This window comes from Pecten maximus, chromosome 5 (assembly GCF_902652985.1).
Source record: "Pecten maximus chromosome 5, xPecMax1.1, whole genome shotgun sequence".
Lineage (NCBI taxonomy): Eukaryota > Metazoa > Mollusca > Bivalvia > Pectinida > Pectinidae > Pecten > Pecten maximus.
The window spans coordinates 5,968,701-5,983,385 of NC_047019.1; the positions used below are offsets into that span (position 1 = coordinate 5,968,701).

Genomic DNA, 14,685 nt, shown 5'->3' on the forward strand with positions numbered 1-14,685 from the left:
GACTGACGGACTTGGCGATTACTATATATAGGGCACCCACACTTTTCTGTGGGGCTCTATAATAAACCCCCTATCCTAGTGTAAATGTTTAGTTTTTATAAAATTTGACGGAGAGTTTAATATCATTTGTGAAAGACTTTTAACAATTACTATTGTAAAACTAATGATTCTGCAAAAATGAGGGGGCATATTTGTTAGCAGGGGCTTATTTGTGGATAGAAATTTTCCCAATAATTGTAAAAACTTACTTTTGTAAATCATACAGAGTGTGTGAGATGCGAACGATTGTCTCAACCCCTGCTTCCGATGCCAGCGCTTTGATCGCACCATCTCTCTCTTTTCCGAATGGTTCCGGATCCTCCTCAAATGATAAGGTGGTAATGTTCCACTCCTACACACAAAAAACTGGATTATTATTTATCTTATCTCCGATATTTGCTTTATATGCAAAAATGGCACTTGTATGTGTTTCCACTAACCTGACTGACCTAATTATAAATATCTTTGTGCTTATTTGTTTTTTGTTTCGAATTCCAATGCCTTTAGAATGGCAAGAAGGCACAGAAATGTAGTTGAATTGGGAGTCCTTTATGTTTTTTCTGCGTCTAAGGTACGCAGGAAACCTGCGTCAGGGAAAATTATGGCTATTATATAGACCCCAACTGATATCAAGGTTTCATTTACCTTGAACAAGTGTGGAAATACATTTGTCGGTTGACCCCGAACAACGAACAATCTAGAATTTAACTTCCTCAGGGAACAATCCAAGTCCTCTAAACACTGTAATAGGAATCTGTAATAAAAAAAAAAATACATAAGAAACAATAATTCACATTGAATAGCTTGTTCGCTGAATGGCCCAGACATGACAATATTGACATATGGTGTAAGGGCCAGAGAAAACTTGGGCATCCTACACTGGTACACCCAGTTCAAATCTTACAAGCTTGGTAGATAAGAAGAGAAATGGAGATTTTGAAGGTTCACATATAATACTTGATTATATTTACATGTTTTTTAAATGCTAATCATATCTGAATTTTACATTTTTGTTGATTGTCGTACCTTGAAAGTCGATTCACTTTCAATAATAAAACAGAAATGAAAATATTCGATAATGAATGTTTAAAAATATGATATGAACATTCGTAGTGTTACATAAAAGGATTACTGCAGTACAGGTAGGCTATACGTATATATCGAGTTTCCTTTGACCCCAACACCGGACTTTGACATTCAGTCTGATTATTATTCTCTTTATTTCCTCCAAAATGAAGATTCAAAGTCTTACATAATAGGTCTACTGCAGTACATTTACTGGTATAGGCTCTATATATGTATACCGAGTTTCCTCTGGCCCCGACACCGGACTTGGACATTCTGTCTGGTGTCATAATCCCAGAGGAAAGTCGGGCACAGAATCAGGCTAGTAGTGTCCTGTCTTCGCTTTTCCTACTAATTGTCACTGGTTGATGATAAAAAAGAGCCTGAATCCACGTTACACAGCCAGGTTATGTAAACAAGGGAGACAGGCTGAACTAGAATGCTGTAAAAACTAGGTAACTTATATATAACTGTTAAGCTTACATGTATAAATTTACATCATTATTATTAACAAGACAAGATTCTTTCTGAAACGTGTTACCTCCATTTGTTGATGCCAACTTGAGATGAACCTGCAAACCAAGGGTCCAAAATATAAACACATCGATACGTGGAACTCCCCTTCAACGCATCTCTCAGAGCTGGGTTGTCGTGTAATCGCAAACCTTTCCGAAACCAATGCAGAATTTGCTTTCTTTGACTCCTATTAGACATTCCAACAAAGTGTTTATCACAAGTTTTGTTATCCGCCAAATTGCAACATTTCCGTTTGACAAATTTGGTTCAATCTTACTAGTGTATGTTTTGTTGACGGAGAATCTAATCCATGCTTTGGGAAACGTGACTGTATGCTAATGAGCTTCTGGGTGTTTGACGATTAGTCTTGCTTCAATTCTGATTGGTCGACAGTCACGTTTACTTCCACTGAACTTGACATTGACATTTTGTAATTTTCGGAACTCCTTGGATGTTAACCACATACTCAACTGGCATGCACTAAAATAAAGAATATTCGCATTACGATAAGAATGATCCCATAGACCAAGCAGGGACCACATACATATAATATATATATATTATATAGGCCCTACATGTAAATAGATATTTCATAGGTGTAGATTAAGGACAAGGGCATTTGAAACAAATATAGGCTAGCTTACTGCGTGACTGTTATTTTTGCCTAGGCAGAAATCGAATTTTGCCTAGGCAAAAATAGAATATTGCATAGGCAAAAATAATATTGCCTAGGCAAAAATCGAATTTTACCTAGGCAATATTCTATTTCTGTCTAGGCAAAATTCGATTTCTGCCTAGGCAGAAATAATTTTGCCTAGGCATCAATCGAATATTGCCTAACAGTTAGGCTGAAATATTTTTGCCTAAGCAATATTCGATTTTTGCCTAGGCAGAAATAATATTGCCTAGGCAATATTTTATTTTTGCCTAGGCAAAAATATTTAATTATGACATCCTTCCCGCGCCATACTATACACGTCTCTGATTAAATCGAAATTAAACTAGGCCTATAATGGTCTATCTTACTTGCAAATGTGTACACAATTCAATGTTCCTAGTCTGGAATGTAGACGTAAATTCGTATAGTTTAGATTAGTCTATTATTATGTTTATTCAAATATGTACATAGCCTGCTTGATTGAACTTTGTAGTTATTTCACAGAAGAAATTCACTTTTTAGTTCCACGTCGGGTTTTAAGGTTGAGTAGCTCAACTCTGTTGTGTCCCTGTAAATGCCGGATTAATGTAAGATAATGTAGTGTCCAAATTAACTACATTGGGCCTGTTTCTGACAGTTTTTTTGCGTCTTACTTGAAAGATTTAAGTTGGACATGGAGACTTAAATTGGTTTTAGTATTAGATTTTTTACTGTTCATAACATGATTGTCTAGATGATATATATTTAGGACGTCAATTCTATTTTACACGTGTATGCTCTTTATATACCGTATTTGTTCTTACTACTGTATGCATTTTATTTTATCTTATAATATATTCAGAGAAATAATAATATCTCTGGTATATTTTATCAGAGACATGTATATATGTCTCTGATTTTATCAATTTGTTATCAGTTCTGTCAGTGACGTATAATATATGTCCCTGGTTCTGTAATTTTACCTTTTGGTCTGTTGAAATTGAAATAAATAAGAAATGACTCAATAGAAATAGATCACGATGATATCCTCATTAAAGTTTGAAGTTTTATGAAGCAGTCTATAGCCTTACCTGTAATTATCTCCTTTTGTTCTACCTTTCACACCTAGTCTCACTTGGCAAACAAAATACCTTACCTGTATACCACAAAATTCAGAATGTTGGCTAAGTGAGAAGACACCCGCCCAGCGGGTAGCGTAGCACCCTGGTGGAAAATGAATATGTATAGCAAATTTGCAATCATTCAGGATCAGACGCGTATCCAGGATTTTCGAAAGGGGGTAGGGGGTGGGGGTGGTAGTAATTTAGTGATAATGCGCGCGCTGTAGGCGCGAGCCGAATTTTTTTCCATTATTAAAGGCTATAAAAAAAAAATTCCTTCTCCGAAAAAAAAGGGAAAATTTACCTAGAATAGGTATTCACTTTAAAAACTTATTATTTTTCCCTAATAATTGACAGGTTTTTAACTTTTCTAATCTGATAATTCTATCAGCTAATTATAATATAAGTAAAGTAAAAACGGTTTTGTAGGCTTTCTTAGCTAATATTCCCGTGATTTGTTTTGCTAGTAAATGTTAGGCTGTTTAAGGATAAATTCATCTTGAAATATCATACGTTCCATGTAACAGGTTGATTGCACTACAATAAAGCTTTATCGGCCTTTCAAAAAACTGACATGGACCAACTCATATCAGATTTTTAAAAAGCCGATAAAATGATAAATAGAGGTAATGAAGTGCAATCAATTGCTGATATCCGATGGTGGTGTGACACTAAAATTGATACGGAAACATGAGGTGGCCGGAGAGGTATTGTTTTAATGAGATTAAGCTATTAGTTTATAATTGTTTTTTTTTTTTATTTAAACATATTTTTATTTGTAACTGAACTTTACAAAGGGATTGGGCACAAGTTATACAACTTATATATATAAAGCCCTTTCCCGATATAATTACACATAATCATTACAACAAGATCGCATATTTACATATTTACATATTTACATATTCAAATTTTCATCTTGCAATGAAGCATTTCTTCCGTGTAAAAGTAACTGCAGATCTAGTGGAATATACTCATTCAGATCACGAAACAATGCTTTTCTCTGGTTCACATACTTATTACAAGCAAAGAAAATGTGATATGCATCTTCAATTGGATGTCAACATTGGCACTGACGGTAATTTAGTGTGCTGGATTTGTTTCTTAGTCTAGCATGCAATATATTTAATTTTCCATCATCGAAAGAATAATATTTTGGAACTACAGAACTGTTTTTGAGTGTTTTTTAAAGGATGGATAAGACACACTATTTCTGATTTCAAGATCAAGTTGTAAAAAATGTAAACTTTATTTATTTTACATCAATTGCGAAACAAGTTATATTAACTTATATTAATCACGCTTGTTGGCCCGGATAGAAGCGCGCAAGGGGTCTTACTGTGGGAGGAAACCGGAGTACCCGGGGAAAACCCACATGGTCGGGCAGGTGACCCCATACCTTTTCACGTCCGATCGGGGAATCGAACCCCGGCCGCCTAGGTGAAATGCAAGTGTGTTATCACTGTGCCACCCGACCACCCAAGATCAAGTTGGTTCCACTGTCGAATGGAGGATGGAAAGAAAGCGGAGTTAGTTAAATGTAGACGGAAGTTTGGTAGAGAAAAGTTGTGTGAATCACGCAGATTGTATTGAGAGTTTTCTGAAACAGGAGGAGGTAATAGTGGCGATACGTACTTTGGAACCAGGTGATTTTTAATTTCATAAAATAATTGCATTTTTCTTCTGGAACGTCTGTTATACAATGGTTCCAATCCACTTTCTGAATAGAGGGATTCTCTGCTGGCATACGATGGTAACCCAGTTATAATTCTGACAGCTTCTAATTGTAGCTTTTCGAGTTTGTCTGCATCACTGAGATGCCCATCCCAAACTTCACAACAATATTCAAATAGTGGTAGACAATACGCTTTGTAAATCTTTAATAAAGTTTGCTTGTATAATACATATCTTAATTTACGAAGTACACGTATCTGTTTTGCAACGTTTTTCGGCATAGCCGTATAATATTCTTTTGGCCCCGGATATGACGCGATAGGTGGCGTTTCTGGTCAAGATGAAGTATGTGATTGGTCAATGTAGCGGTAAATGCAAAATGCAGAGATGCAGTTAAAAACGAAACAAAGTTAAGATTGAATGCAAGCTGAATAAGTGGGTGTATCTTTTCAAAGGACAAATTAATAAAATTATATTCCTGATTCAAATGCAGTCTTATTATCACAAAAAATGATTCAAACTGATATAATTTTGTTATTCGTGCTGAAACGCATTAGTTCGTTAGTTTATTTCACCAGCAGTTTTACATTATAACCACCAGCATTAAAACTATGCCGTTTATCTTTTTTAAAGATATTTCTTATTACCTATATTTTCGATATGTTGACTCCATTTACAATTTTCATCTAACGTTACTCCTAGGTCCTTGCGATGATCCACAAAATCAACACTTACATCATTAAAAATAATATCTATAGCATAATCGTGTTCAGTGTTTGAAATGAGTAGAGCTTCCGTTTTTAAAGGATTAAATTTAACAAGCCATTTTTTCTGCCCAACTTTGAATTTTTGCTAGGTTATTATTAATGTTTTGTTTCGACAAAGAATTATCAGAACATAATAAGGAGGTGTCGTCTGCAAATAGTTTAGAAAGACGTTCAAGGTTATCAGTTATATAATTGATGTATATAATAAAGATTGTTTAACGTTCTATCGACAACTGAGGTAATTTCAGGGCGACATCCCATGCGTGCGAGATGCGTGTGTTTAGGAGGCTGCTGATAGCGTGGTGAAACTGGTGAGCGAACGTTTTGTTATTCCATGTTTTAGAGCATGCCCATAAGTGTCGGTACGCCGCACGTTTTCTGACGACTCGGAACACGCGCCATCTTTTTTTTAAACATTATATATATGATTATATATATATATATATACAAACACACATATATTCCCCGATATATATGCAGTGTAAGCACAACAGTTTATTTCAATCAGCATGCGGTTTGTTTGTAATTTATGCATTAAAATAAGCAAAAGAATATGGGCCGCAGTATTAAAAACGCGCAAGATATTTTGACATGGGCAAACGGTCTGAGACTTATTAAATGTGATTTTCACTTCGAGAATGTTTTCAAGACCGACTGCATCTGAGAAGAAGATTTTTTTTAAAGGAGCCATATCACTGAAGCTCAAACCACAGGCATTAGTATAGAACGTATTGTCTCCTATATATATATATATAGGTATCATAGTTGTTTTACATTACTTTTCAATCTATAAATACAAAAACCTGTGCTGAAATTAATCAAAATAAAGTCAGAGGTTTATACATTGTAAGTGTGTATTTTTGAGTGTTCAGGGTATGATAATCTTAGACTTTCTGTATTTAATTATGTTGGTAGTTATGGAAATAATAACCATGTCGACACCAACATCATGAATTTTTCTTCAGGCTGTCGATCCTGACATGACGGAACAACAAACAGACGATTAATTACTTCATGATGAGCCATGACATGGTTTTGATTTTACTTTGTATAATATAATTTACACTTCACAATTTATCAGGAAAAGGTCCTTTTCTGCTTTGATAAATCTTCTGTAAATTATAATATTATACGGGTATATCAAGTCTTCCGTTGAGATTTTTTTTTCTTTTTTTTTTGTACTTTATTCAATCATAATTGTTTTCAGCATTCATTTGATCAATTGAATTCCAAACAACTTAATATTATTGACAGCTATGACCAGTGCAGATTTATGCACAAGGATTTTTGGTCGATGTCTGTCAATATCTGAGGGGCATAGAGTATATATAATATGTAATGTTCATGATAATCAAATAATTGTTGTAATTGTATTATGCGTGTCGTGGGACCGCGGTGGCCGAGTGGTTAAGGTGTCCCGACACTTTATCACTAGCCCTCCACCTCTGGGTTGCGAGTTCGAAACCTACCTGGGGCAGCTGCCAGGTACTGACCGTAGGCCGTTGGTTTTTCTCCGGGTACTCCGGCTTTCCTCCACCTCCAAACCTGGCATGTCCTTAAATGACCCTAGCTGTTAAAAGGACGTTAAACAAAAACAAACCAAAAGTATTGTGTGTGCGATGCGTAAATGATGATTTTATAGTTTATGTCTGTTATTTACAAAATATCGATCTATAACTTTAGCCACCGCCAGAGAAAATCTATATAGGTTTGTCTGTTACTTGATGATATTTCCTTTAATAATCTTTGTCAATAAAATTTAAAATGAAATTTAGCGAACTTGTCAAATTAATTCAATGACGTAATTACACGATAGTTTATATATACCTAAAGATACGCGAACTGTATGGTTAATGGTACTTTTCACATTTTCTACAGTTAATTGTGAAATTGTGCGTGTCTCTGTAAAAAGTGCAAATGTCCTTCAACGCATCTCTCAGAGCTGGGTTGCCGTGGTATCGCAAACCTTTCCGTAACCAGAGCAGAATTTGCTTTCTTTGACTACTATTAGACATCCCAGCCAAATCTTCATCTGAAGTTAGTTATCCGCCAAACTGCAGGAAATCCATGCTTTGGAAAACGTGACTGTATGCTAATGAGCTTCCAGGTCTTTGTCGATTTATTCTGATTGGTCGACAGTCACGTTTTACTTACACTGAACTTGACATTGACAGTTCGTAGTTTTCGGAACTCCTTGGACGTTAATCACACACTCAGCTGGCTACATAAAAATGTTAATTTATGTATCACGATTAGGACGGTCTAACCTTGATCAGGAACTTAACTCATATATAAATAGTTAGTGCAAAACCACCAATTGAAACCAATAATAGGCTATTGTAATAACGAAATCGCGACATTTTCATAAAATAAAGCTTTTTGTTGAAATTTTGATAAGTTCTACTGATTTATACACAGAAAAAGGATTACTCATATTTGATTTTTGTTAAACATGAAATCCCTTTTTATATACCTATACTGCTTTCACGCAGGGAGGAAATCAATATTGTGACGTCAACTAGGGCATGTGGGCTAATCTCCAACTTTACCATCATATGAAAATAATATTTATCTTACGTCGTTTACAAGGTTAATAATCAACATATATAAGCTCTGTGTACGAAAGGGGTTCACATAAAGCAGCTGACATTGAAAATTTACATATCGTTTTTTTTTAAACGATTATTAGGAGTGAAGAAAAACGCAACAAATGCTATTGTTTATACTGAAATCGGGAGAGTTTCTTTATTGGTTGTCAGGAAAATTAGAATATTAAAGTACTGGATGCTGCTGAAAAATACTGATAATTGCATTTTAAAAGAATGTCTTATAGAGATGGAAGAAAACAATCATAGTTGAGTTTTACAGTTGAAACAGGAATCAAACATTTGTGGGATAGGTTATACATATAAACTGGAATTTGTACAAAATTATGATGTTGAGTTATTAAAGATAAAAATCAAGGATATTTTCCGTCAGGAGTGTATAACTCTGATAAACAATTCGTCTAAAGGAGATTTAGATAAATATCTTATCACTTCCTCTTACTGTCAGTCATATTTGAATAAGCCATTGGACACTAACATACAGAGAAATGTAACTATGATTCGGTTATCTGCACATGACTTGAATATAGAAAGAAGAAGATACAGAAATTTAGATAGAAACCAGAGGATATGTACATTTTGCAATGATAATAATATTGAGGACGAATTTCACTTTTTGATAAAATGTAATTTTACGCAGATTTACGAGCAAAATATCTTAAACCTTATTATGTAAAAAAATCCAGGTACATGTATGTACAAACTTATTCAATTATTAAGCACACAAAATTTGAAAGAAGTATACAATCTTGGAAAATATATTGGTTTAGCTATGCACAGAAGAAATCCATAATTTCATATACTCTCTCTCTCTATAATACTATGTCAATGAATGTATATGGTGTGCATGTGAATTAGTGAAATCTGATTGAAATAATATGTACTATGTATCAACAATAATCCAAGTGATTAGATATGATTTCACTTAGATTTACTAAATCTACCAACGCTGTTGTGTGAAAGTTAATGTGTTCGTGTAAATATCTTATTATGTCTTATGTAATTGTGATGAGTTAAAAAACTTAAGCAAATAAAGAATCTAAATCATCTTTTATAACGACGCATTAACAATCGCGGCTATCGAAACACCCACTAAACAAAGAAGAAGAAAAATGGAAAGTCTCAAAAACAACTTCGTATTTAAGAATAATTGGAAGAACCTTAAGTATTATAACAATTAAGAGGCTAATGACCTCGTAGCACGACGGTCCAATTGATTGTTTAATGAATGGCATAGACTAGTTTCTTGATTGATCAATTTATCAACAACAAAATATTTGTTTTAATTGTTGAGAGAATCGAGTAAGTGGTAAGTGATCATTGAAATTACTGAGGTTATTTTAAAGTTTACAACGTTATACCGCAGCCTTAGCTCCAAAACACTCACATACATGTATAAGTATGTCATTCTTAAATTTTCTGAAAAGATGTCACAGCGACATAATTTTGAAAAAAAAATCAATGCTTGTCAGTGATTAGAAAAAATAGGTCAGTGACCTAGTGATACAAACATCAGGTTTAGGATCCAATGTTCATCTAAGATATAAATGTTCATTGTTCTGAGGCAGTTTTTCGAAAGTAGGTCACAGTGACCCATTTCTACAAAAATCGAATTCTATTGCTTATTTCAGCTGTCAAATTTCATTGTCCAGTGACAGCGTTTGGGGTTAGTAAGCCACAGTTATATAATTTTGCAAAAATTCAAATCCAGCAACTATTGCTCATCCGAAATGTCAATTTTCAATGTCATACGTTTTTGCAATGTATAGAAAATAGGTCACACTGACCTAATTTTTGAAAATTCAAGTTGAGCATCTATTGCTCATCCAAGATGTAATTTTTCATTGTTCTGTGGTAATTTTCGAGAAGTATGCCGCACTGACCTAGTTTTACAAAATTCAAGTCCAACGTCTATTGCTCATCTGTGGTCATTTTTCGAGAAGTAGGCCACATTGACCTAATTTTACAAAATTCAAGTTCAACGTCTATTGCTCATCCCAGATATCGATTTCCATTTTCCTATTGCAATTTATACAAAAGTAGGTCACACTGACGTTATTTTATGAAATTCAAGTTAAGCATGTCAATTAAGAAGTAAACAAAGAATACATGTAGCACTTGCTTAATCAATGTAGCAATGCAGACTTTACTACATGTATCAATTGAAACATGTTTTATATTTCTAATTTTTGAAACATTTACATTTGAAATATGCTACACTTATAATGTGGACCAATTTTTTAGCAGCAACATAAAACTCTGGAATATGGGCCGTGCAAAGGGTCTCCGTCGCAGAACACATTAATTCGAACTATCTACATTTAAAGGTAACCTCTTCATCTTTTGTCACCTCCCACAACAGAAACACATATGTAGAAACCGGGACATCTGACCAGTCCTAGCAGTCGACCGAGATGCTCTCCAAGGGATATAAAACATCTGAGATAGGTAAATATAATGTTAAAGCACTTTGGATGCAATATTTTTTTCAGTTTGAAGTGGAGAAGTCAGCCATATATTTCCCCCATAATGCATTGTGTTTGACAACCGTTTTACTATAGTAAAGAAGAAATGGAATTTATTTTAATTCTTTTGATGTCTATTTGTTTCCAGATTTTATTAATTCCGTCCTTATTTTTATTTACAACTTCTCGCCAAATTTGATTGCAGTGTATGAAGTATAACTCGAGATATTCTGTAAACATTTTTTTTTTATATTATTATTTTTTCAAAACCAGGGGTCGCACTATAAGCTACGTTCCATCGTGCCCCTAAATGCGTTCATTATTTTATACTTCCATCTAATTTAATTACAGTCCAATGACGGCATGCGTGACACATTTGCGCCTCAACCTCCTCCCAGTCGTGGAAACAAGATGTGCTAAAACTTTCATCCTTGCTGTTGTGGCATATATTCTGGAGAGTTAAAGTTTTTTTTCCATGTATGTATTGACACATAAAAAAGTATGTATATTTGGGGTCAATGTCTACCAATTCCACTTTCTGTTTCACATAGCGTGAAAGCTACGCTATACGTTTCTTAGCCATTTTTTTACTCTGGCCTTTTAGCTGTGTTCAGTATGCTTGAGCTTGCTAGCAGATTCTCTGCTCTATATGATATAGCTATTGTAGCATTAGCATTGCTTTGTCATGCATGCTGCTAAATAAACCTAAAACTGTTTTTGAAGGCTTACTCAAAAGGGGTAGGCGCGGACCTACGTCACAAAAAAAAAAAAAATAAAAAAAAATAAATATTGTCAGATAAAAAAATAGCCTGCCTGACAATTATTTTTTGTGGCGTAGGTCTGCGCCTACCCCATGTGGCTTGCTTGGCTGATGTTACTGTGATATGTTTTGCTACTGTAAATTTTTTGGCTCTTTTCAAATAATTTCATCTTGTTCGTCGGATATCCACGGTTGATATAACTACACACCATGCGAAGCTTTCTGATGTTTTATTGGCTTTTAAAAATCTTATATGGACACTCGTATCGGATTTTTAAAAGGCCGATAAACATCTGAAAGCTTCGGATTAGATACATTGTTGTGTAGCGAAATAAACCGCGGGAACCCGAAGATAGTATAACGGGGAAATACAGAAAAAATGAAGTGGACGGAGAGATATTATTTTAATGAGATTAAGGTATTAGTTTTAAATGGTTTAACGCCCTATCCACAGCTAAAGTCAGTCTAGCCCGAGTTTCCTCTGGCACTGACAACATGTACATGTCTGCACCAGACATGGTGTCAGGACCGGAAGAAACTCGGGCTAAGGTCATTCAAGGACGACCTCCCATGCATGCGAGATGCGTGTTTTGGGAGGCTGCCGAATGAACGTTCGGTCATCAGTTCCACGCTACCACTAGGAGACGAACATGAACATTCCATGTTTTAGAGAATGCCCATAATTGTCTCGTAAATATAGCTGCACGTTTTCTGACGACTCCGAACACGCGCCATAAAAAAAAAAAAAAAAAAAAAAAACGTTACATGCAATGTTAGCGTAACAGCTTATTTCACGCAGACAGTGGCGTAGAAAGGCGAAAATTATATGGATATTTATTTTTATCTCTGGCTCTCGGTTCATCTGATCCCTGGTGGGAGAAAAAAATGTACATGTACATGTTTCAATAGAAAACGAAGAGATGATGATGATGATGATGATGATGGATGATGATGATGGATGATGATGAGGATGATGATGATGATTGTGAGTAGTGATGATAATTGTTAAATGATGATGACAGTATTGTGCAGGATGATATATTACAATTATTGACTGTTAATGATGATATTGTGTTTGGAAAAAAAAATAAAAAAATATATATATATATATAAAAGAACGAAAAAGACAATTACGTAATGCCACATTATTTAATCAGTTGTTGTTTTCATTTTGTGAAAATAACACAAAATTTGTAACAAAGTTTGTGATTTTACAATCATCCATATATCTAAAACCAGTGTGACCTCTTAATCACATAATACAGTGATCAAGAATCTTACAGTATTTATACAAGCGTGTAAAATTATCAAATGTCTTAATTACTGGTTTACCGCCTACATGACTCGTCAACAATATTCTGTCAGCGTTATCAGAGTTTGGGGTGGTGTACAGAGTGAACAGAATACAGAATGATGTAAAACATGAATTTCTGATTGAATGGATGCATTACTGGTGTTGATAGTTTTGTTGTGTTGTCTGTATATAAATCTGAAGGGTGGACATCTGCTACACAAGAACAAAATCATGAATTTAACATGATCCTGACATCAACCGTAGAGGAATGGAAATTACAAGCCTAATTTTAATTAGATTGATTCAGAAATTGTCCTGCCTCTGTAACAAAGGTCTAAATTCCATTAGGGCCAAATATATGGGCCATGTCCTATTCGTCAGTTGAAGTCAAATCTCTGAATAAATTACTATCCATTCAGGAGAAGTAGTGATAAAACCATTTCCTGCTCGTCTGTTGAAGTCAAATCTCTGAATAAATTACTATCCATTTAGGAGAAGTAGTGATAAAACCATTTCCTGCTCGTCTGTTGAAGTCAAATCTCTGAATAAATTACTATCCATTTAGGAGAAGTAGTGATAAGACCATTAAGTGATGATTAACTGATTAAGTGTCTAGAATAAACACCAGACATTCTATTTAACATCAAGACAAATAATACGGGCAGCATACAGTATCAAAATACACATATACAAAAATAACACTGTAATTCTTCAATAGGTGAGCAAACTTATTTTATAGTTTAAACACCTCTACAAATAAATGCAAATGGTCGGTCACACATGCCATAAACTGTTCAAATTGATGTCGTTTTCAACAAATAGATTTTTACACTCTATAAAGTGTTGAAACTGACTTAGTTATCTACAAATAGTCTTTATGTAGTAATCTACAAATAGTTTTAACTTACACACCATATAGTGTTCAAATTGATGTAGGTCACAGTTTACAAAACACATATAAAGTTCGGACTGATAATTAATAGAATGTATACTCTTCATTTGAACATGTTGTGAAGAAATTCGCCGATTTTTATATCTGCACATTTTTTTTCATAAAATTTTTGTTTGTTTATTTTGTTTAACATCCTATTAACAGCCAGGGTCATTAAAGGATGTGCCAGCTTTTGTAGGTGGAGGAAAGCCGAAGTACCCAGAGAAAAACCACCGGCCTACGGTCAGTACTGGGCAACTAACCCACATAGGGTTTCGAACTCGCAACCCAGAGGTGGAGGGCTAGTGATAAAGTGTCGGGACACCTAAACCACTCGGCCCCAACAAAATTTTGTACACTTCATATATCTAAGTTACATTCGAAGTATTGTATATATTGCACACAGAGACTGTGCTGATTCAACGAGTTGTATCAATTATACAGATATTGCGTTGATATCTGCCAAAACCTATATATTTTGCTGGATTTACCTGAATTTGCCAGAATTTGGTAAAACTGCATCTGAGTAAAAGCAAAGCTTCATGAAAAACAGGCCGTAAACGAAACCCAAAGATAAGCACTATTACAGACACTGGTATAACAAAAGTACGATTCAAATCATTTTAACAATAATATTAACATCGGGTAGGATGATTGTCAAATCTAATGACAAGAAGAAACACATAGACATACAAGAAAGACAAACAGAATAAAACATATGTTCCCAGATACCAGATACTGATATACCTAAATGTAAGTAGCCAAGCTGAAAAGGAGAAATATTCTCTATGGTTCATTATTTCATCTTGA

At 34.5% G+C, this 14,685-nt stretch overlaps 1 protein-coding gene across 1 annotated transcript in view; it reads right to left on the bottom strand.

The window, feature by feature from the left end:
* The window catches only part of LOC117326964 (cleavage stimulation factor subunit 3-like), a 56,969-nt gene that overhangs the window by 12,929 nt on the left and 29,355 nt on the right, over positions 1 to 14,685 (bottom strand). The window contains exons 23-25 of the mRNA XM_033883767.1: positions 1,646 to 1,802; positions 685 to 793; positions 249 to 391 (exon numbers count right to left, since the gene is read on the bottom strand). Coding sequence (XP_033739658.1) covers positions 249 to 391; positions 685 to 793; positions 1,646 to 1,802 — 409 coding nt within the window. The remainder of the gene's footprint in view (positions 1 to 248; positions 392 to 684; positions 794 to 1,645; positions 1,803 to 14,685) is intronic.